The sequence below is a fragment of the Salvelinus fontinalis genome, chromosome 7, assembly GCF_029448725.1.
Source record: "Salvelinus fontinalis isolate EN_2023a chromosome 7, ASM2944872v1, whole genome shotgun sequence".
Taxonomy (NCBI): Eukaryota; Metazoa; Chordata; class Actinopteri; order Salmoniformes; family Salmonidae; genus Salvelinus; species Salvelinus fontinalis.
Window position 1 is genome coordinate 53,964,092 of NC_074671.1, and position 23,260 is coordinate 53,987,351.

The following is a 23,260-nucleotide window of genomic DNA, read 5'->3' on the forward strand; positions in this document are numbered from 1 at the left end:
AGGGTAGAGAAGGAAGAGGAGGTGACTCACCCATGTTGTTGAGGGAGCTGCCGCTAGAGGGGGAGACCTGCAGGAGGCGCGGGTCGATGAAGGGGGTGAAGGAGGAGGAAGACTTGTGTTTCTGCATGGTGTTGCTGGCCGATTGGGTCTGGCGACACAGGCATGGGAGTGAGAGCAGAATACACACACAACAGTGGATAGATATAATAAGAATGGTGGGTGCTTATATTTGTCCTGTTTCAAGTGTGTATTATACGCATGTGTGAAATGGAAATGTGTTTTTTGCATATCCCAACTCCCCCCGAGACGCCCTCGGAGAGTGGGGTCACGGCCAGGGTCAGCCATTCTCAGCTGTGACACTGGAGCAATTAGGGTTAAGTGCCTTGCTTAAGGGCACATCAACTGAATCTTTACCATGTCGCTTCTGGGATTCGAACTAGAGACCTTTCGGTGACAGGCTAAGCTACCTGTCGCCCTAAAAGATCCCCATCTACCTGTAACTCAACCTGGTCTGCTACACTATCAGTATTGCTTCATACTGTCAAATATTACAATATTGTTTATTGTATAATCTGTTTGTATTAAAGAATACTTTTTTCCCCAGCAGGGGGAGCTATGGCAGCTGCAGTGAGTCTGGTTCGATCTCAGGAAACGGATTAATTTTACTGCGCTCATGACGTTCTATGGTAGACATGTTCATTGTTCATTGCATAAGGCTGAATAGAATTTATAGTAGCCAATTAACAGTACAATAGGAAGGGCCTGCAGACTTGGCCAATCTAAAACTGAGAATGACTCAGATCTGCTTTAGAAACTATAGGGCTTCATAAAACACTATCTACACACTGGGTTCTGTTACAATACGCTGTACATCAGGACATTGCTCATCATCTGGTAATGAAACATGGCATCTGCTTAACGGACGGCAAAAACAAAACAAACACACAAAACGCATGGAAAGATTTGACATGCAGTTGTTGTTGGAAGCAGACATGAAAAACAAGGTTAGTGACTTAAAAGGAAAGCAGAACCAACATGGAAGACGAAACAAAGATGGCGTGTTCAGGATAGAAACAGAAATTCAGAGAGAAATGGGATGAAACGTGATGAAATATGAAAAGTCAAATTGCCAGGGTAAAGCACACAGATTTGATCAAACACCACCATCAAAAGGCAGCAGTTTATCATTAGGCTAAAGGTAGCCGCGCTGTTCAGTGTCTTCCATGACAGTAGCGTTATCATGCTAACACACACCTTTAGTTGGGCAGTACAAGCTAGGGTTGACCAAAAGCACCGCACACCAAGCATGCTAGCTACCACCCAGGCGCAGCCTACTACTAAACTGCTAGAGTGAAATGACATCAAAGCACTAGGGCCATGGAGAGATGGGAGATGAAGTCCAATGAGGTGTTCCACAACCTCTTTACCCATGACAAGATGGACTACATAGACTTCACCTCCCAGCTTGCACCTGGGCAAAGTGTTTTACAAATGTTCTCTAGACTAGTAAAGTCGCTTGCTCATTGCTAAGGTTCCACACTAGGTGGCTCTAGTGTTAGAGGCAGTGCTATGAGTAATATTCAGAAGGTGCAGCAGCCCAGAGATCATTAGTCAGTTCAATCAGCCAGCCAGCAGGGGACAGAGTAGACTGAACAACCAGAGTAGCCAGCTTAAGGGACAGGGGACATACCTCGATGGCAGTGAGCTTGTCCAGGGGGGTCTGGGGGGACATGGCTGGGCTGACATGGCTGGAGGAGGGGGAGATGGAGATGGAAGAAGAGGTAGAGGAGGCGGAGGTGGGGGAGTGGTGGCTCTGCTGAATAAGGTCTGGCAGCAGGTGAATGCGGCCGGCAAAGCCGTTTTTCTCCTGGTGACCGTTACCAGGACCGGGAGGGGTATGTGCTTGAACGGCTTGACCGTGAGCCACACTGGGACCCGAGGAGGATGAAGAGACATTGACCACCGGGCGCTTTTTGTCGCCCGCGCTCTGTAACCAAGAACAACCTCAACTTCTATCTCGTTGTTTCCCACTAGTAACTGTACATGATAGTATGCTTTACCAGCAAACAAAGACTCAAAATAGGAAATCAAACAAGATGATAACTGAAACCAGGGGTGGAAGTGGGTGGGTGGGGGGAATATATGGCTTACATTTAGTACTACAGACAAAAGAGAGGAGACATGATAACAACCAGAGGGTCTTCTGCAGTCCTACCTGTCTGATGACCAAGGTGCCATCCTTGGAGGGTGTGGTAAGGTCGTTCTCTGAGTCGTCGTGGGCCAGTAAGGTCTTCAGGGATGCAGTCTCTCCGTTACTCAGACCTCTCCTGGTGTAAACAGTACGTCTCATATTCAAACTCCAATTATTAATAATACATGGGACTTGTATAATCGCACTTTTCAATGACCCAAATGACTCACCTCATACAAGTCTTTCTATACTATATAGTATATATCATATGATCGACTTTTCATGTTGATCTAATATAACATCAAGGTGTGCCGCCCGCTCCATCCAAAAGCCTTTCTTTAAGGCCCAGAGTTCATAAAGCATCAGAGAGTGCTGATCTATGATCAGTTTTGCCTTTCAGATCATAATGAATGAGATTACATGGACGGGAGGAAACCTGAGTGCAGACTAAGAGACTTTGTGAATACAGGCCCAGGTCAGAGTTGAGAGGTCAGAGGTCAGGGTTGTTACGTACCCGGCCCTGGTATCCTCTGCTCCGGAGGTGGACTCGTCTGCTGCGTCCTGGTCCACTTCTTCATCGTCGTCTTCGTCGGTGGTGCCCGACTCCTCGCTGGAGGAGGAGTAGTCTGTCACCTTGTGGGGGGGCCGCACATCCTCCACTGCCCGCAGCTCTTTGGCCAGGGCCGTCAGGTCCTAGAGGTCAGAAGTCAAGGAGGGGTCAAATAAGGCTCTGAATATTTTTTGTACTCCCTTTCCTAATGTCATCACTGATTTAAACCATGTCAGATCACTGACTACTAGTCTTACAGGGGGAGGATGCATGGTCAAAGGATTGAATCATTCCCCATACATTAAGGCCATAACATTAACATCAGTTAAGAGCAAGCCAACATAGGCTACTGAAAACAGCGTGATGTGCCAGGTAACAACTGGACTGGTGATAGAGTAAGAGAAACTGGATTGGGACGGAGCAGGCAGGAGGCAAGAAGACAGCAGGGAGAACGGCAGGTCAGAGGTGCATCGTCAGCCAATCACGTGGCAGCCAAGGAGAGGAGGACCAATGAGGCAAATGGAAAAGCGATGGAATTGGGCACTGAGCTTCTCACAGGACAACCCTCTTCTGAAACGGTTTAGCATACATGGTGGCCCATGCAGTGTGGAAATAAGCATAGCAACAGAGCATGAAATTCTTATGCACGCTTGCTTACCACGTCACCCTATACAATTCCCCCCATAATCACATCGTTGGAGTAATGGGATGCCACAGGTTGTCGTGTCATGGCCCATAGGGAACACCAAAAGATAAGACAATGGGATAGTCAGTCAGTCATACAAACACCACCACACTGTTACTGTAGCAGGCTGCAGTGCTGGCCTGGTTTACAGCCAGATGCAGGGACCACTACCACAACAGTATGTGGATACAGTCATAAGAGACAGGTTCTTACGGCTGGCCGGTTGGGTCGGGCAAAGTCCTTCTTGTCGTCAGGCTTTTTGGCAGCGTTGTCGGGGCGTTGCAGTGGGGAGCCCTCAGACTTAGACGATGCTGGAGGAGAGGATGGTAAACCAACGTCAGTGGAAGACCTACAAGAAGCTAAATGCAGTATTGTACATCCAGTATGCTGTGTGTGTGTGTGTGTGTGTGTGTGTGTGTGTGTGTGTGTGTGTGTGTTACTCACAGCGTGCTCTGAACCTCTCCCCAGAGCCGGCCTGGGAGCTGGAGTTGGAAGAGCCAGAGGAGCTGCCACTGCCAGGCCTGGGAACCAGCTTCTCCACTCGGTCCCAGAGCAGACGTGGCTCCGCATTACTGGAAGACACACAACACAGGAGAGAGATTGAAAACACACACACACACACACACACACTTCCCCATACCCACCCCACAAACAATTTAACTTTTTCAAACACCACACAGAGTTGACCGCCTACCTGCCGGCGCTCCTCTGTACTGCCTGGTTGCTAGGCGGGGCAGAGGCCTGGAGAGGAGAGTCTCTGCGTGACAACACAGGGGACCTGGACGTTGTCCTCACTGGAACCTGTGGTAGTCAAGACAGACGCCCTCACACACCTGGCTACAGGAGCATAAACCACCACCACACAGCAGGGCCTAGCACCGCTGCATAGCCCCAATCCCTCTTCCCAAATGGGGCTTCTACCCTCCAACTACAAATATATCGCTGGATCATTTTATTCATCTACAAAGACATGGATATTGGTAATGGACCCAGATCATTATTCAATAGCTATGATCTATTATCCCCACCAGGCAGTTCAGGATTTTCCAAACTCAGGAAACCCTGCTCTAGGTATTGGTTTTGGTCGGCCCTCCGTTACATTAGTGAACAGTGAATATGATGGGCATGCATGATGTACACGGTGAAGTACTAGAAGAGGAACTACTCATGAAGCCATGCAGGACCATATGGTGTGTAGTTAGCCAGTGGAAGCACAGCACTGATTGAGTAAAGCTAGTTATTATAGGGACTCCAGTACAGTACACTGGGACAATTGCAGCTACAACCAGGAGTTATAATCAGTCACTGATTATACTACTGGACCAGACCACTAGTCTAATCTACCTTATTGTAGCTCTACACTATGCTGTGGGACTTAGCCTTATAATGGCGAAGGCAAAAGCCCACAGTGTAATCCCACTGGTGTTGAATGGGACACCCAGAGAGGCTGTAGACATGGCTAGCTTGCCCTTGAGGGGACCACAGATGGGGGCTGAAAAAGGGGGTCCTCTGGGGTGTCCTTTCTTACCCTGGGGGGCACCTCGTCGCTGGGGCCCGAGGCAGGGGGCTGGGGGTCAGTGCGTGCAGCTGATGGCGCGGCAGCAGAGGGGTGAAGGTGGTGGTTGTGGGGCTCCTGGGAGTGCAGATGGAGATGTGCAAAACTAGGAACCGCGGGTTCACTGAAGGAATGGGAGCGAGACACGACGGGGGGCGGGGCGGCGCTGCTGCTCTTAAGAGCGGCCAGGTGGGACCACTGGACCTTCCAGACAGACAGACACACAGAGGGGAGAGAACAGGGGGGAGGTAGGAGGGAGGGGGAGAAGGTCAAACCACAGAGTGAAGGAACAGAGATGATGGACATGGCTGAAAACATATGCATATACATGTAACATATGCATATAATAGACATGCATTGCACGTAGACGTCATGCAGTCAGACGTACACATACGAAACCGTCAAACAGGTTCACGCACAAAAACATTTACAGTAATGACAAATAATAGGATAGATGATAGAAAATAGATAGATAATAGATAGATGAATGGCACAGTGTGAGGGGAACGGAGATGAGTGAAGGGGAGCCAAGCAGCCAATCACATGCAGCCTCCTCTGGCATCCTGGGTAATGTTTATCACGCCACTGAAGGGACAACCTTTTGCTCAGGTCAATTAGTGGAAGGTTCCAGAAATCGCACTATGACACATAAAAGATATGAGTAGATCTACTGACATCACGGAGCACGTCATTGTATTGGGACCTCTACTAGCTCATCCACAGAGATTCATCATTCCATACCTGTGTGGGTGCTAGAATGGACAACTCGTGGAGACAATGCCTTGCTGTCAGATAACCTACTGTATGGAGAGCAGTAGATGGAGAGAGAGGAGGGAAGGATGAGGAGGGGTTTACCTGTGGTTCCATGGGCCGGTGCATGGCAGGCGGAACAGACTCGGAGGAGGAGCTGCCGTTAGAGAATGGTTCGGAGCGGGGGGGCACGGGGGGCTGCTTGGTGGGTGGGGCGCTCTGGGGGGAGCCCTGAATGTTCTTTCGGAAGCGCTCGTCGGCCTGGGAGTGCAGGACAGACAGACAGGGTCAGTGAGGATCAGCAGGGTCAAGGTTGAGGCATTAACGCAACGACAAAATACACAAGGAGAACGAGGAAGAGTCAACACTGAAGCCGACGCCTTGTTATCGACAGGGAGGGAAAGTCTGCTGACATGCACACGAGCCCACCTCAGACAGTCTGTTAATGACATCTTACACCTCCAGGGGGAGTCATCCCAGAGAACACAGTCTCTCTCTAGGACCCAGCAGCACACATACATTAGTGTGGGCCTGAGCTGACCACATGCATAACAACCTCTCCAGTCACTTACCTGAAGAGTACAAGGCACAGCCGCATAACAAACCATCACGCTTATTTAGTATGTATGTGAGTGGAAGACAAGAGCAGGAACCCGGACTACTTTGTCTGCTTTTCATCACTGCGGCAGAGACAGCAATACAACTGGTAATTCACAAGAATGTGTGAAGTACTGACAGCTTCGACTTATCACCTACTGCTTAAGGCTATATCAATTCAAGCCTGTTGATTTAAATATTTGTGTTACATTCAGGTATGGCAACTCAACTGTGAATACATATGAAAGAAAATAGATGCATTTTTATGAAATTAATTACAGCTGACTAATGGCAAGAGAAAATGTACCGTGTTTTACGTAATAAAACCATTTGGTCCTAAACGCAAAATGATGTTGACAGAGATCCAGCTTGCAGCGCTTCAGTCTATACTTAGTCTTTTTCTTGCTCAGTCCTCTTAAGATTCAGATACGTCATCCTCAAGACGTTTTAGTAGAGAAGCATCAGATAGTCAAGCAAAGACTAGAGCCAGAAGTGAAGCAACACAGCTGTGCATTAGTTCAGTTTTAGAGAGGTGGTGGTTGTGAGCGACTGGCTTTCTTTTCTCTCACTGTCCTCTCCTCTTACCCGGAAGGTCAAACAAAATGGTTGGCTGAGAAGTCTATTCGCTAATAATTTTGTGTAGCGCCACCAAATCAGAAACAGACAACGACATTGTTATCCTAGTAAGGTAAAGTTACAGGCTATTTTGTGTCGCATACATTAAACGCAGCGCTACATTGGATTGTGTGAGGTATTAAACACTATTTTAAGACGATAACTGAAAGAAAAAAGAAAACCATAACTCCAGCTCACACCACCAGGACTAATATAACACGCTGTGTGGGGCAGGCAGCTAGAATAGAAGTAGCAGCAGGAAGCAGGAGAAGGAAGTGATGTTGTGTTGGGGTTCACCTCTCTGATTGGCTGAGGATCACCAAGAGCGTCGCTAGGCTCCGAGTGGTCGGTCTGTGGGGACTTGGGGCCGTCTAGGCCCTCGGTCTGTGAGGGTTTAGTAACATCTGTGGACTGGGTGGCTAGCGCATCGCTATTGTCAGAGGGGGTATTGTCTGAGTCTTCAACACTGTTTGGGGACAGTTTCTGAGGGGTCTTGGTAGTATTATCCCAGGACATGGTTTGTGGGGACTTTGTGGTATCTGAGGACATTCTCCGGGTGGCGTTAGCAGGAACGTTGTCCAGGAAGTGGGTTTGTGGGGACCTAGTGTTATCGCAGGACGTTCTCCGTGAAGCAATAGCATTAACATTGTTGAGGAAGTGGAGTTGTGGTGCTGGGGCTCTATCGCCTACGGGGCCTGGAGACTTTGTCTGAGGGGCTTTGCTAGTACTGTCAGGGGACATTGTCTTGGGGTCTTCAGTCTTTTCGCAGGGCTGCGGTGGTTTATTGTCGTGCTGGAGGGACAGCAGATAGGCCTGCTCCTGCTGCAGACGCTTGTGGAGACGCTCTGCCTTCCGCTGCTCCTCCAGCTCCCTCCATTTGAACTCCTGATGCAGAGTGCGCGGCTGAGTTGAGGCACATTAGACATGGGGGAAAGTGGCTAATGGCATGTATAAGCTAATGCTGCCTTGGGGGGCATTTCTATTAAATTAAGCACTTGAAGACTGGTTCAGCCTAGTTCTATAAAGATGACGTAAACTTGATAAATTAAAGCCTACAAACATGTTAAATAAAGTCTACAATAAGATGCAGATTCTTTCATTTCATTACCCACAAATAAATTCATGTTACAACCTTCTTTTGCGAGTAATAGAAACAAAGTTGAGGATTGGGTGAATAGTGTTGAATGGTTCAATTTATGGGAAGCAAGACAGAATGGTGAATGCTGAGCAATAAAGAAACAAAAAGGTATATATATATACACACACATCTCTCTCTCAACTAATTTCCTCAGGATGTGAATGTAACCAGAGACACCGACCGAGAAACATAGGAACTCCATCTTCCTGTAGGGTATTTCCGAATGACAAATCTATACAACAGCTAACATCAACTATATATCATACAATATAGCAATAACACCTTGCCTTGATTACCATTTATGTTCTAGAAAAGAGCTTGCTCCTAAATGTGCGATCCAGTCCTGAAAACAGGGTCTTTCTCAGTGGGGTGCAACATTTACAACGTTGTCAATACAAATGTAATAGAATACACCTCCAGACACCATTCCCTGTTCTACTTAACAAAGACTGGGTGTTCTACGTAACCAATTTCTGAACGTCCTGTAACGTTGCACCCTCCTGAACGCGCCCCTGGAAAGTAAGTGGTAGGATGCAAGTTTCTTACCAGGAGCATGGCTTGTTCATGGAGCAGCTGCTGCTGCAGGATCTCCAGGTGCCTCTGCTCCTCTTCCAGCTGCCGACGAATGTACTCCTGTCAATCAAACACAGCCTCCATGATTGGATGAAATACAGGAAGTGACAAAACTGCCCAGCATGTAGGCCAATTAGAGTGCTTCTTGTCACTTAAAGACCTACCTGCTCACGGTCGCTCCTCCTCTTTTCCTCCTCCGCCCTCCGGCGCTCGTCGTCCTCTTTCCGCCGTCGTTCCATCTCCTCCATGCGCCTCTTCTCCTCCTGCTCGCGGCGGCGCTGCTCGCGCTCCTGCTGCCTCCTCATCTCGCGCTCGCGCCGCTGTTGCTGTGAGGCACCAGGAGGGGGTGACAGAGAGAGAACCTCAGGGATACGACAGACAGGGAGAGCTGAAATTCTAGTTGGGATTCCCTGTTCAAAGATATTATGAGATATCGCTGCTACTATGGCAATGATTTTCCATAGTAGCAGTGATCTGAATGATTTGAGGAAAACAAGAGAGGATGGGAAGTCAAATACAGGCTTTGGTGAATTGATCAAGCGAGGAGCAGCTGTCTATAGATCTAGAAATATAGGACGCCTTTCATCCTTGTAATGGCAGTCTTCTGTGACAGCATGGGCTGCGTCATTGTGGGCTATCCAAGTTCGACCCTCTATGGGGTGATCACAGTTTCTCTGTCCAATCGTGGCTGCAGGATCAACCTACACCCCGCCCATTTCTTCAGACAACAGAACTAGCCAATTAGAGTTATTCAGAGCATGCAGCACCTCACACTGTACTTGAACCCTAAATTCTACATACAAGTTTTACTAAAAACAAAATCAATGAATCAATGTTTATTAACTCTACCTCCTCCAGTCGCCTCCTCTGCTCCTTCTGTTGCTCAATGCGTTTCTGTCTCTCGGCCAATAGTTGGCGCTTGTACTCCTCCTGCTCACGGAGCTGCTGCTCCTGCAGGAGCTGCTGTCGGCGCAGCGCCTCCGAGCGCTCCTTGTTCTCCTGCTGCAGCCGGATGAAGTCCTTACGCAGCGTCGACTCCCCCGGCATGTTCACTATGGAGCTGCAGGGTGGACCAGCGGATACGAGGGAATAGTCATTTGGTTCAAGGGAACAGTATGTTAGTTCATGAGTTAATTCAATGGAATGGTGAGTTAGTTCATGATTTTGTTCAAGGGAATAGTTGGTTAGTTTCTGTGTCCGATGGGTGGAGTTGTTTAGCGATTCCAGGTAGGCGTTCACTACACTGGTGGCAGGTGAGGAGTGCTATCCCGCTAGATTGTGAATTGCAAAATGAACTGTGTACATCAACATGTAACACTAAGACATTACCTAGGCTCTCCCTCTTGCTCTCCAGCATCCTCCTCTTCCTCCTCACTCCCGCTGTACTCATATTCAGTCTCATCTGAAAAACAAGACGTGGATAGTGTGGCAAGACGTAGAAACATGGGCTATTCAGTGTAAATTCAGTGTAAAAGCACATTAAAAAGGCCCAAAGCAGATGTTATGTCAACAGCAAATAATTTCTGGGTAACAATTAAGTATGTTAATGTGATTGTTTTCAATTAAAATGGTTCTTAGCAAAGAGCAATTTATACTCCCAAAGTATCTGGGATTGGTCTGAGTTGGGAAAATGGTTTTGAAACAAGCAGAGATTTCAGGCAATCTTTTCAAACAGCTCTTACACTAAAAGGGCACGGTCATCATTTTCACAGTATTACTTTAAGACTCTGTGATTGAACAGGTAGACTCACCTTTCTCCCCCCTCTTCTTCTTGGTGCGGTCGATGTGGTCTTTGAGCTGGATGCGGACCTGCCTCTCGTTGGGCTGGTCCCTGATGAAGGGGTGCTTGAGCAGCTGCTCGGTGGGGGGGCGCTGGTTGTAGTTCTTCACCAGGGAGCCCTCGATGAAGCTGCAAAACTTCTTAGACCTGAAAGGGGGGGGGGGGGGGGTCAAGACAGATGAGGTCGCTAATGAGATTACCACCAGCCGTATTACCACCAGTAATCATGTGGACCGAGGGGCTCGTTGTCTGACATAAAATAAATCAATCTTCTACAACCCTCTGACAGACAAACTAAACTTACCGTCAAAAGGGCCTGAGAAACTACAAGTCTGAAATAGGAAGATCCTGTTTTATCCATTTAGACAGAAATCCAGTGAGCCTTTCATAACTTATATACAATGAATATTGTGGGAAAAACCCGTCTCAGAAGAAAAGCGGTCATAATCGTAAATGCACCGGTGCCAGAGGAAAGTCTCAGAGGGTTGAGTTTTCCCCTGGAATGAGGGCTGGGGAGCCTCGCCGTGAGCCAACAGGCCTTCCTCCCATGTGCCACAGCTGTTCAGAGAGGAGGAGGAGGGAGGAGAGCGAGAGAGGAGACCTCTAAACCCAGCTGACAGAATCTTGGTAACTTACCACTTCTTAGACTTGAGTCGCGGGGGAGGGTTCCTTGGGATGAGGAAGAGTGCTCGCATCGGATGCATGTCGCACAGCGCTGAAAGTGAACACACACACCAGAAGGGATAAAGGAGGAAATCCGTATAAACATGACAGCGAGAAAAGCAAAAGACAAGGGCAGAAGGAACCAACAGAGTTGCCATCTAAAAGAGACGATAGAGGTGGGATCTGGGGAAGGTAGGTACTTACGAGGAGCTCCTTCGGCCATTTCAATGGCAGTGATTCCAGTGGACCATAAGTCACTCTGAGAGAAACACAGTGAGAGAGGCATCAGACATAGCAACACACACACACACACACACACACACACACACACTACATCAGTACTGAAGAGCAACATCCTCGACCCCACATCGTACCAGTAGCTAAAGATGTCAAGGAGGACATAGGGGGCAGGTTCATATAAGGGCTAAAACATCTGAGTACTGTGTGGAAGAGGGCGAGGGTCATACTCTGTAGTCGTAGGTGGCCTCAGGGTTCTCGTCACAGGCGATGACTTCGGGCGCCATCCAATAGGGCGTCCCGATGAATGTGTTCCTCCTCCCCACCGTCCGATCCAACTGGGCACTCACGCCAAAGTCCACTGAGAAGACAACCAATCAGAAGAGACAAGTTGAAACTAGTTATATACAACTGCATTGCAGTAAACGCCTAGACAAGGTGACTGGCTAAAATGGCTATGATTTTGGAGCTGAGATTGGTCTAAACCCTGCAGCTGCCAATCAGGGTTGTTGTCCGTAACGTACAAAACATAATGTCACTCACCAAGCTTGACCTCGGCGTTCTCTGTGAGCAGGACGTTCTGTCCCTTGATGTCACGGTGGATGACGTGGTGGGCGTGCAGGTGGGCCAGTCCCTGAAGAGGAGGAGGGAGGTGTGTAGAGGTGAGACCACATGTCTAAGACCAGAGCTGAGCATTGATAGAGTTCTATTTACATGTGTATTACGCAATGAACAAGGAGACTGAAGACAGGAAAAGGTAGAAGGAAAGAGGGGATGGAGGGGGCCGGAGGAGAGGCTCACCCGGAGGATTTCTCTGGAGATGTAGGCGATCCAGTCCTCCTTGAGCTGGTTGCCTTTAGTGTTCTTCACCAGGTCTGTGATGGAGCCCGCCCCACAGAACTCCATCACCAGCTACAGGAAACACACACACACTCAGATGAATACATAAGCACTTCTAAGGCTAAATGAGTGGCAAAACAGTAAAAGACTTAGGGATATTGCTCTGACTTATGCTACTGTAGATTTACCAGTTATGATTATTCAGCCATTGGGAAACACTCCTACTAGACACTCACCCACAGTTGGTCATCATGCCCCGGGGGACTCTTCTTGATAAAAGCACCGTAGTACGTGGCAATGTTTCTGTGATGGGAGTACTTCTTGAGCATATTGATCTCCAGTTTGATTTCCTCTTCCTCATCCTACAGGCACACAGACACCATTAGTCATTAGATAAAGAGAGAAGGCCGCAGGAGGAAGACGTCTTAGGAAAACAACTATCGTGTGTGTGGACGGTTACAGATGGATAACAGTCAATCATTTCCCACATTCCACAAAGGCCAAGTCTCGTGAGGGTTGGTAAGTGCCTTTGTAGAGGGGAATTAAACCTTCATTCATTCACGGGCCCCTAAACAATGTGACATCTCGGCTACGCAGTACACACACTGCCCTAACGACTTCTTTGTTTGGGAATTAATGATGTATGTATCTCATTGTGTGAGTGTGTGTGTGTGGTCCATGGCAGACAGAATCCATTATACTATCTGTGACCCATCTCTCTGTACGACTTAGGGGTGTGAACATTTAAACTAAATTAAGAAAAATCCCAAACAGAAACGTTTTCTTTCCACAAAATTAAAATCACAGTGCAGTTACATATTATTTTCCGTGTTAGAGTAAATAGGCTGTGAAAGGCCTGGCGAAAGTTGTGCAATTTAAATAGAACCAGAGATGACGAGACGAACTTTAGGCTACTTTGGTGAATTTGCGAATCAAGGAAGACAAGACATTGCGAGAGACAGATTCCCAAGACATATGAGCACGGTTCTGGCTGCCCCCTCTGCCCACTCCCTGGCTCGCCTGCTCTTTCTCTTCTCTAATGATGCGAGTGTGTACGGCATTCCATTGTGAGACACAGCTTTTGATTGCCGATAGATAGTCAGAACCGTGCACTAGGCCTGTCTGCCTGGGTCCCAACCTGCCTATACTGTGCACCGCTCCTCTCTCGCCATCCAAGATGCGAGTGTTTGTTTTCACGGAATTACGGCAACAAATCAGTCTCCTCCGTTCTAAAAATACTTAATCTTAGGAGTCACATGGGTGTCGACGTATCAATTATTTTTGAGTCGACTCTCATACATTATGCCATCGTAGTTAACGGATGGAAAAACACAGAAAGGCAAGCGACAGCAGCTAAGCCCTGTATGGCAATACTTTGAGAAGTTAAATGAGAAGGAAATGCAAACTTTGTGAGGTGGAATTTAGGTACAGGTGCAATGCTTAACCATCTGGAAAAGGACTAACCGTGAGACCCAAACCGTTGCTGGCAATAGCGCAGCAGCATTGGGAATTGACGTGGTTTTTTATGAATTTTTCTTATTGTTTATACAGAAAATATATTTTTTAATTATTTAAAAGACTTTTCATTTGTCACATCCCCAATACAACTGTACATGTATACATCAAATCCCCTCAGCTAAACTGGAATTCCATTAGAGCCCATGCCTACACATTTATTTCCAATTACAGGAGATAATCTTTTTTTTTTAATTTTTTATCAGGCTTTTCAGCAGTAGAATATGATTTTAATGTGCTATCCCCATTCCCCACATCCATAACCTCCACACACAACCCCTCACAAATCAATGGGGTTTTACACATCCAAGACCTAAACACCCACATAACAGCCTCCCTCCCCCACCTCACATGAAAACCGAGGAAGACCGCGAAAGGTCACCCCGCCAGTAGCTAAATCTCTTGTGTTGCAACAACTTAAAGAATGATTAACAGTGACAGTAACTGACACACTGCAAGTGTTAAACCCCAAGCCTTACAGAGAGCCCTGGTGGGAAGGAGGAGTCTGGACGATGGGGACATTAGTGAAGAGCGATACCCAGTTACTGTGCCGTTGGTGGTGCGTTTAAAGATGTACGTAGGTACACGCACACAGTTCTCTTCCACCAGACCCTTCCAGTACCAGCAGGTAGGGGCTGTCTGTCGGCTGTGCAGGCAGCCGTATTGCTGTGCAGGCAGCAGTTTCCCGCAGCTGTTTGTGAACAGGGACAGGCGGCTGGCTGCCTGAGCATTCCTGACAATCACTAGGACAAAAACGAAGGGGGGGGCCTCACTTTTGGGTATGTCATTGTCCATTTAGACAGAAATGTACATTTCATTGCCACTATCATTCAAGCGGTTAACTCAGCACCATGTAGGTCAAAGGGTAAAACAATACACAGCATAGCCAGGCATTTAAACTGGGAGAGCAGAGCATGGAGCTGGCTAACAGTGCTGCCCAGGACTGCCATGCCCACCTCTCCCTCTCTCAGTAACAGTTTGCCAGGACAACAGAGAGCTGCTGTTGAGATAAGTGCTCTTCTACCTGGCAGGGTGAAGCTACAGAGTCATTCATACTCATGACTGTACTTGTGTGTGTGTGTGTGTGTGTGTGTGTGTGTGTGTGTGTGTGTGTGTGTGTGTGTGTGTGTGTGTGTGTGTGTGTGTGTGTGTGTGTGTGTGTGTGTGTGTGTGTGTGTGTGTGTGTGTGTGTGTGTGTGTGTGTGTGTACGTAACCTGCCTATTGAGGTGAAATCTCACTACATCTATCCATCATATCTTAGACTAGAGGCTATATCAGGGCAGGTGTATGACCACGTAACAGCAGGGTGGAGTGGGTCGTCACTTGTTACCGCAGACAAAGTAAAAAAAACAACCTATTTCTACAATTGCTCTTCTTAATTTTTATTTTATATTAAGCCTAACCTTATCCACAATGCTAACTTTATGCCTAACCTAAAATGAAGACAGAAAAAACAAATTTTTGTTTTCATGAATTTTAGTGATAAACCTTTTTGGCTTTGTGGCTGGGGTAACTAGTGGAAACCAGGTGAGACATGCCCTATGACACCCATGGCAGGAAACGGTTAGGCAACACATCAGAGCCTTACTCATGACAGGCAGCAGGGAGTGGCAGGCAGGGGGCAAGTCAGGGCATAAGAACAGAGAAACTGGTCTAGTACCAGAATGACCACATTGGCATGCAACGGAATTGAGAATTTTACTTAGGCAATGTTTAAGAGTAAACATTATGTTAAATGACATGGGCCACATGGTAGGCCTATACTGCAAAGGCTGTATCATAAAACTAGCCACAAGTCCCTTGGGATGGGGTGGGTGGGGGGGGTTCTCATGTGTGTGTGTGTGTGTGTGTGTGTGTGTGTGTGTGTGTGTGTGTGTGTGTGTGTGTGTGTGTGTGTGTGTGTGTGTGTGTGTGTGTCCCAGCTAGTTCCATATTCACTGGGAGGTCCTATTTCAGTAGATAAAAGCAGAAAGCCACAGAGAGAGCAAAGGGCTGCCCTCCTGCCTGCCTGCCTCAAAATGACGTAATTTAGCCATAAAACATCCCGCTGGCTTTAGCTGTAATGAGCTCTGCTTATTATACTGAGATTTACAAGCAGCTGATTACGGAGAAGTCAAAGTTCTTTCTGAAATGTAGACGGGACCTCAAAGAATTTCCATGTAGACTAGCACATTCTAAATGAGGAGTTGGCTAACTACTCTACAAGACCACTACACTACATGCAGGTCAAACACCTCATTCCATGGACATTAATATGGAGTTGGTCCCCCCTTTGCTGCTATAATAGCCTCCACTCTTCTGGGAAGGGTTTCTACTAGATATTGGAACATTGCTGCAGGGACTTGGCTTCCATTCAGCCACACGAGCATTAATGAGGTCATGCACAGATGTTGGGCGATTAGGCCCGACTCAGTGGCCATTCCAATTCATCCCAAAGGGGTTTGATGGGGTTGAGGTCAGGGCTTTGTGCAGGCCAGTCAAGTTCTTCCACACCAATCTCATCAAACCATTTCTGTATGGACCTCGCTTTGTGCACGGTGGCATTGTCATGCTGAAATAGGAAAGGGCCTTCCCCAAACTGTTGCCACAAAGTGAGAAACACAGAATCGTCAAGAATGTTATTGTATGCTGTAGCGTTAAGATTTCCCTTCACTGGAACTAAAAGGGCATAGTTCAAACCATGAAAACCAGCCCCAGTCCATTATTCCTCCTCCACCAAACTTCACAGTTGGCACTATTCATTGGGGTAGGTAGCGTTCTCCTGGCATCCGCCAAAACCCAGATTCGTCCGACAGAATGCAAGATGGTGAAGCGTGATTCATCACTCCAGAGAACGTGTTTCCACTGCTCCAGAGTTCAATGGGGATGAGCTTTACACCACTCCAGCCAACACTTGGCATTGTGCATGGTGATCTTAGGCTCGTGTGTGGCTGCTCGGCCATAGAAACCCATTTCATGAAGCTCCCGACGAACAGATATTGTGATGACGTTGCTTCCAGAGGCAGTTTGGAACTCAGTAGTGAATGTTGCAACCGAGGACCGGCGATTTTTACATGCTTCAGCTCTCCCGGTCTGTGAGCCCTACTGCTTTGCGGCTGAGGCATTATTGCTCCTAGACGTTTCCACTTCAAAATAACAGTATACACAAATATTATATATACACACCAACATATACAGTGGGGCTAAAAGTATTTAGTCAGCCACCAATTGTGCAAGTTCTCCCACTTAAAAAGATGAGGCCTGTAATTTTCATCATAGGTACACTTCAACTATGACAGACAAAATGAGAAATAAATCAAGAAAATCACATTGTAGGATTTTTTATGAATTTATTTGCAAATTATGGTGGAAAATATGTATTTGGTCAATAACAAAAGCTTCTCAATACTTTGTTGGCAATGACAGAGGTCAAACTTTTTCTGTAAGTCTTCACAAGTTTTTCACACACTGTTGCTGGTATTTTGGCCCATTCCTCCATGCAGATCTCCTCTAGAGCAGTGATGTTTTGGGGCTGTTGCTGGGCAACACGGACTTTCAACTCCCTCCAAAGATTTTCTATGGGGTTGAGATCTGGAGACTGGCTAGGCCACTCCAGGACCTTGAAATGCTTCTTACGAAGCCACTCCGTTGCCCGGACGGTGTGTTTGGGATCATTGTCATGCTGAAAGACCCAGCCACGTTTCATCTTCAATGCCCTTGCTGATGGAAGGAGGTTTTCACTCAAAATCTCACGATACATGGCCCCATTCATTCTGTCCTTTACACGGATCAGTCGTCCTGGTCCCTTTGCAGAAAAACAGTCCCAAAGCATGATGTTTCCACCCCCATGCTTCACAGTAGGTATGGTGTTCTTTGGATGCAACTCAGCATTCTTTGTCCTCCAAACACGACGAGTTGGGTTTTTACCAAAAAGTTATATTTTGGTTTCATCTGACCATATGACATTCTCCCAATCTTCTTCTGGATCATCCAAATGCTATCTAGCAAACTTCAGACTGTCCTGGACATGTACTGGCTTAAGAAGGGGGACACGTCTGGCACTGCAGGATTTGAGCCCCTGGCGGCGTAGTGTGTTACTGATGGTAGGCTTTGTTACTTTGGTCCCAGCTCTCTGCAGGTCATTCACTAGGTCCCCCCGTGTGGTTCTGTGATTTTTGCTCACCGTTTTTGTGATCATTTTGACCCCACGGGGTGAGAGCTTGCGTGGAGCCCCAGATCGAGGGAGATTATCAGTGGTCTTGTATGTCTTCCATTTCCTAATAATTGCTCCCACGGTTGATTTCCAAGCTGCTTACCTATTGCAGATTCAGTCTTCCCAGCCTGGTGCAGGTCTACAATTTTGTTTCTGGTGTCCTTTGACAGCTCTTTGGTCTTGGCCATAGTGGAGTTTGGAGTGTGACTGTTTAAGGTTGTGGACAGGTGTCTTTTATACTGATAACAAGTTCAAACAGGTACCATTAATACAGGTAATGAGTGGAGGACAGAGGAGCCTATTAAAGAAGAAGTTACAGGTCTGTGAGAGCCAGAAATCTTGCTTGTTTGTATGTGACCAAATACTTATTTTCCACCATAATTTGCAAATAAATTCATAAAAAATCCTACAATGTGATTTTCAGGATTTTTTTCTTCTCATTTTGTCTATCATAGTTGAAGTGTACCTATGATGAAAATTACAAGCCTCTCATATTTTTAAGTGGGAGAACTTGCACAATTGGTGGCTGACTAAATACTTTTTTGCCCCACTGTATATAGAAGGCTAAAATACATCAAGAGCTTGTACTGCCCCCCAATTGAAGTTAACATTTTCAAAGTATTTACTTCCTCACAGAAATAAACATTTATATTCATTTGATTTTTGAATAGGCTAAGACACTTTCAACAACCCTGGTTAAGGCTCTTTGCGTTAATCTCAAAGCAATAACCCTGCAAAACCACCTGACGTGAGGCCATTTATCCTTTAATCTGAGGCCCAAATAAGACAATGGTCAGCTGATCTGAGAGACCTGGTTGACAAATAAAACAGGCAGAGCGGGCAGTTTGTTTTGAAATGTGAAAGGTCATCTCAGCTCAGCTTCGGACTACATTGTTTCACCAATAGACCCGGCCATGTAACATCCTCCTTGAACAATACACACACACACACACACACACACGGTGGGGGGAGGGATTACAGTTAGTCTGAACTTCTTTACCTCTGTGACGTCCATGACCTTGATGGCGGCCAGCTGTCCAGTTTTGACATGTCTCCCCTGTAGAGACGAAGAGAAAAGGAGAAGATAGCAGGTCAGTCATCACGAGGTCAACCGAGGGTAACAGTAATACACTGATCAGCTGGGTTAGGGTTAATAAGTGTGTGTGCGCGCGACTTGAACTTGCAAAACATGCCATCATCTTACAGTAAATCCCATCTTAGCTGTGTACTTAGTGGCCTACAGGTGACCAACCGTAAGAGTTCTTTCCATAGACAACCATCATCACTTTGATTCAGTCCACTGTGTACCGTCATGTGGCTGGTTAAGCCTAGCATAGCCACAGAACAATCACTAGCATCCAAACAGACAGACATGGACTGGGGCTACGATTTCTGTGCTGAACAAACATTCCCACAGTCCTCATCTCTCCCTCTCAGCACCCGTCACTCCTTACATAAACAGAGACAGAAATAGTATCTTACCCTCCCTCAGTTTCAAACCCCTCAAAACAGATAAAAGCTGCTAATAATTATCCGGATAGAAACCAAAATGGGGATTTCCACTACTGTGGGGCTGCAGTGTGTATGATAACGACCACAGCAGTGTTGATCTGAACAAGAAGCACACACACACACACACACACACACACACACACACACACACACACACACACACACACACACACACACACACACACACACACACACACACACACACACACACACACACACACACACACACACACACACACACACACACACACACACACACACACACACACACTTGACGACCATCTCTGGACCATCGCCTATTATGAGTGAACAATCCACAGTCAATTGAAAATATTCATGGTTAATTACAAAAGCCGAGCAACTTATTCTCTCCAGCTACGGATGAGACGAAAGCCTCCATTCCATGCCTTTACTCTCTGGACTTATAATCCTCTCAACTTTGATCTGTCTATAAAAACATCCGTGACATTACTTATTACTCGAGTCCCCGTCGAGACAGGCAAGCCTTTGGTCGAGGTGAAAGTTCACAGGTGCATCGGAGAGTTTCAGTTTTCACCCCCTGCGGCCCCCCACTCCGTGAGCCCAGAGAACGCAGTCCTTAAGCATGACGCTTGGGTGACAATCTTTGGAAGAAAATGGCGGTTTTATCCAGACAATGAAGAGGAATCACCGTAACATTGATGGATATTTAGGCCAATTCACTACTCGTGACATGAATGTATTTTTGTGCCCACTGATTTCTCATGTCTCAGATTCAGGTCATGGGGCGGGGTGGACTAGAAAATAAAGCAGGAAGGAATGTAGGCTATAGACAGGAAGTGGATGAACGATCAACCAAATCGGTGTGAGATAAGGCTTCGGGAGGGCCCACATTGCTCCAGCCAGTCCCCTCTCCCATATCAGTCCTAAACTCCCCTCCACTATCACACAACACAAACAGTCACCTCACCTCAAGCCTCATCCTCCAATCGCAACCTGCTGGAGCTGAGCTGCAGGGGCCCTGTCTGGACACAGCAGCCAGGGAAGGAGCTGACTGACTCAGGGGTCTTTAGTGGGCCCCTGGTCTGATACGGTGTGCCTGGAGAGGTAACCTGAAGCAGGGGGTTATCACCGAGCAGGCAGCTCCAGACACTTCATAAAGCCCCTAACCACGGCCAGATGTGCTGGCCTCTCTCCAACTCTAAAGACTGGAGCTCAGCAGGCGTACATACAACCTCCCCGCTCCTTAGACTACAACCAGAGGAAGACAGATCACACGGACACACTATTAGCTAGTAGGCCATTCAACACAGTCTCTCTACAGAGCACTGAAACCCTCTCCTCTGTTCTTCTACATTCATCCAGTAAAACCAGAAGCAAATCCCACGCGGTCCCATTCCTTCCTCGTCATCCTTCTCAAATCAACCATTCTCTGGCAACACATAGGCCATCTCCCACTAGAGGCGGAGCTTCCCAGAGGAATGCCAGAATGCTGAAGTCACTTTACGTCATCCTACACAGTAATAAGTTAGCTCACAAACTGGCTTGCTCTAACGGACGGTCATCCATCCATGTTGTTACTGCCATCCATCCATGTTACTATGCCACACACTGCTAAAGCATATAGCCTAGCTGCCATAAAGGTTGGCCTAGCACATCAAAGGCAGTGTAAAGGGAGGTGAGCTGGCTGGTAATGGGGGGCTAATAACACCAGGGGGGAGGGGTCAGATGAAGATGTAAGGTGACATTTGAGCAGGGAGAGAGGGGGTGGGTAGAGGGGGAGAGAAGGGGTGGGTAGAGGGGGGTACAGGCATTGGGTGACGAGCTAATCCACCTTAGGGCAGGCAATGTATAGGCTAGGCTACGCCTCACACACACAGAAAGCATAAACACACAGATCAGGAACGTATATTGTTGCCTCTCAACATAAACCAGATGAGCAGCGGTGAGAGAGATGGTCTAGTGAGCAGCAGCACGAGACGGCCCAGACAGTCTGTACTATACTGTATCTACTACACATACCAGCCAACTGACCCACTGCTGCCCTACCTCACTAACAGACAGACCCTGTCTGTACTGTATCTACTACACATACCAGCCAACTGACCCACTGCTGCCCTACCTCACTAACAGACAGACCCTGTCTGTACTGTATCTACTACACATACCAGCCAACTGACCCACTGCTGATCTGACCTCTTACAACCACCAGAACACACTATGGACGGGGGGGGGGGGGGGGACAGAACAGACAAAGACAGGCAGAAAGAGATGGGGGAGAGGTCGAGGTTTATTCCATGGTACAGTATGTAGATGTCTGTGCATTCTCCGATCGGATACGGAGCCACACGTGACAGAGTCAGCGAGAGACTGAAGGAGTTGAGCCAGCCACTTTAGGCCAGTAGAGAAGCCAGCCAAAGCTGAGCGGGCTATGAGAGGAGAGACCAGTCAATAATGCAGCTGCTATTGATCACAGTGCAGCTGCTACAGCCTCTGAAGAAACACTCCGACAGAAAACACGTTTTCCTTCAGCACTTGGAGAGAAAGGGCTGTGATCTCAATAGAAGAGGCGACTCTAAATTCCTAATAGAGTACCAGCCTTAAAAACTGAGCTGCGTTCAATAGACTCAAAGCGTGGTCTACTTCACCTGCTTGTTTGCGGATTGAACCGACGAGGTGCTACGTGAGAAACCTGACACCGAAAGGAAAGTCTGTTGAAGCTCAGACTGGCCCCGGATGGGAACACCGTCTCGTTCGCGAGGGGCTTTTGTGTCTCGCCCCTGTATGATAATGAGGTGGCTCAACGGGTCGCTCATCACGCACACTTACACACACACAAAGCAGATTTGTGTTCAGGCAGTGGTGTGGACGGCCCAGGGGCTGTGTGGGTCTTGTGACAGCCATTAGAGCAAGGGCCAGAGCAGAGGGGAGAAGAGACAAAAGAGCTGCAGCGGACTGTGTGTGTAGGTAAGACACACACACAAAGTGTGAGCACATGGACAGACCAGGCAAACTGTAGCCAAACAAAAAAAATGTTTTTCTAAATATTAGCTAGGTGGCTAGCTTTTATGAGGCCAGGAAACATATTCCTCACATGCAAGGAATGTATTTCCTCCACCGTTATAATGAAAAGGTGCCGCAGTCCCAAAACACAAGATTTTTGGGAGGAGTACAGATGACGTCGCCCACTGTATGCACTTTCAGTAGCCTGAATGCATCCAGACTGTGTTCAGATCTGTCTCGACCACCTCAATCAGACCACAAAGCGACTTTTGTGCGTCTAGACCATCTTTTCAATGCCATCTTTGTATTCTGATAGCAGAAGTCGCATGTAAGTGTAGACATTACCAGTCACTACCAGACAAGGTCTGTCCCTACAGTTATGCTAATCCGTTTGCAATACCTTGAGTGTTGCTTGCTAGCTACAGAGGTTATCTGGCTAGTTAGCTACAGTAGTTAGCTACTGCCATCAGTTGTTGTGTTATCATATTTTGCCTATCCCACCGTTTATAGAAAGCATTCTGACATTTGAATATAGCGCAGGAAAAGGGAATCTGGACACGGTAGACATTTATATGTAGGTGTAGATGCATGACGCGTTCAGAATTCCATGATCAGAACAATAAAAGCTGCATGAACTGTCAAGTCTAGACACGGCCACTGTGAAACAGGGTGAGACCGTGGCCCTGTCACAGAGTGGGTGACACGTTCAACACCAGACCAGCTGATTGATCCCAGAGGGAAAGGCTTCAATGGCTGTGCACTCAAATGGAACTAAAAGCAAAGGTTTCCAGTGTAGTATCAAATACCAATACTACCTTGCTAGATCAGAGATTAAAGGGGCGATCTGTGATCATTTTGTACCCGAGAGGGTAATAGGAGCTAGA

The 23,260-nt window shown here is 47.3% G+C and overlaps 1 protein-coding gene across 9 annotated transcripts in view; it reads right to left on the reverse strand.

The window, feature by feature from the left end:
* The window catches only part of LOC129859695 (mitogen-activated protein kinase kinase kinase kinase 4-like), a 49,018-nt gene that overhangs the window by 11,369 nt on the left and 14,389 nt on the right, over positions 1–23,260 (reverse strand). Inside the window, exons 3-24 of one of the 9 annotated variants that reach the window (XM_055929776.1) lie at positions 18,883–18,939; positions 12,411–12,536; positions 12,136–12,246; positions 11,878–11,968; positions 11,565–11,695; positions 11,302–11,356; positions 11,071–11,149; positions 10,406–10,581; positions 9,984–10,056; positions 9,504–9,714; positions 8,819–8,980; positions 8,628–8,714; positions 7,241–7,828; positions 5,837–5,992; positions 4,955–5,185; positions 4,121–4,227; positions 3,871–3,998; positions 3,640–3,737; positions 2,706–2,884; positions 2,216–2,327; positions 1,691–1,987; positions 31–148 (exon numbers count right to left, since the gene is read on the reverse strand). In XM_055929776.1, the coding sequence (XP_055785751.1) occupies positions 31–148; positions 1,691–1,987; positions 2,216–2,327; positions 2,706–2,884; positions 3,640–3,737; positions 3,871–3,998; positions 4,121–4,227; positions 4,955–5,185; positions 5,837–5,992; positions 7,241–7,828; positions 8,628–8,714; positions 8,819–8,980; positions 9,504–9,714; positions 9,984–10,056; positions 10,406–10,581; positions 11,071–11,149; positions 11,302–11,356; positions 11,565–11,695; positions 11,878–11,968; positions 12,136–12,246; positions 12,411–12,536; positions 18,883–18,939 (3,373 nt within the window). Of the gene's footprint in view, positions 1–30; positions 149–1,690; positions 1,988–2,215; positions 2,328–2,705; positions 2,885–3,639; positions 3,738–3,870; positions 3,999–4,120; positions 4,228–4,954; positions 5,186–5,782; positions 5,993–7,240; positions 7,829–8,627; positions 8,715–8,818; positions 8,981–9,503; positions 9,715–9,983; positions 10,057–10,405; positions 10,582–11,070; positions 11,150–11,301; positions 11,357–11,564; positions 11,696–11,877; positions 11,969–12,135; positions 12,247–12,410; positions 12,537–18,882; positions 18,940–23,260 lie in introns of all 9 variants that reach the window. The other 8 variants (XM_055929768.1, XM_055929767.1, XM_055929770.1 and 5 more) reach the window with 8 other exon arrangements.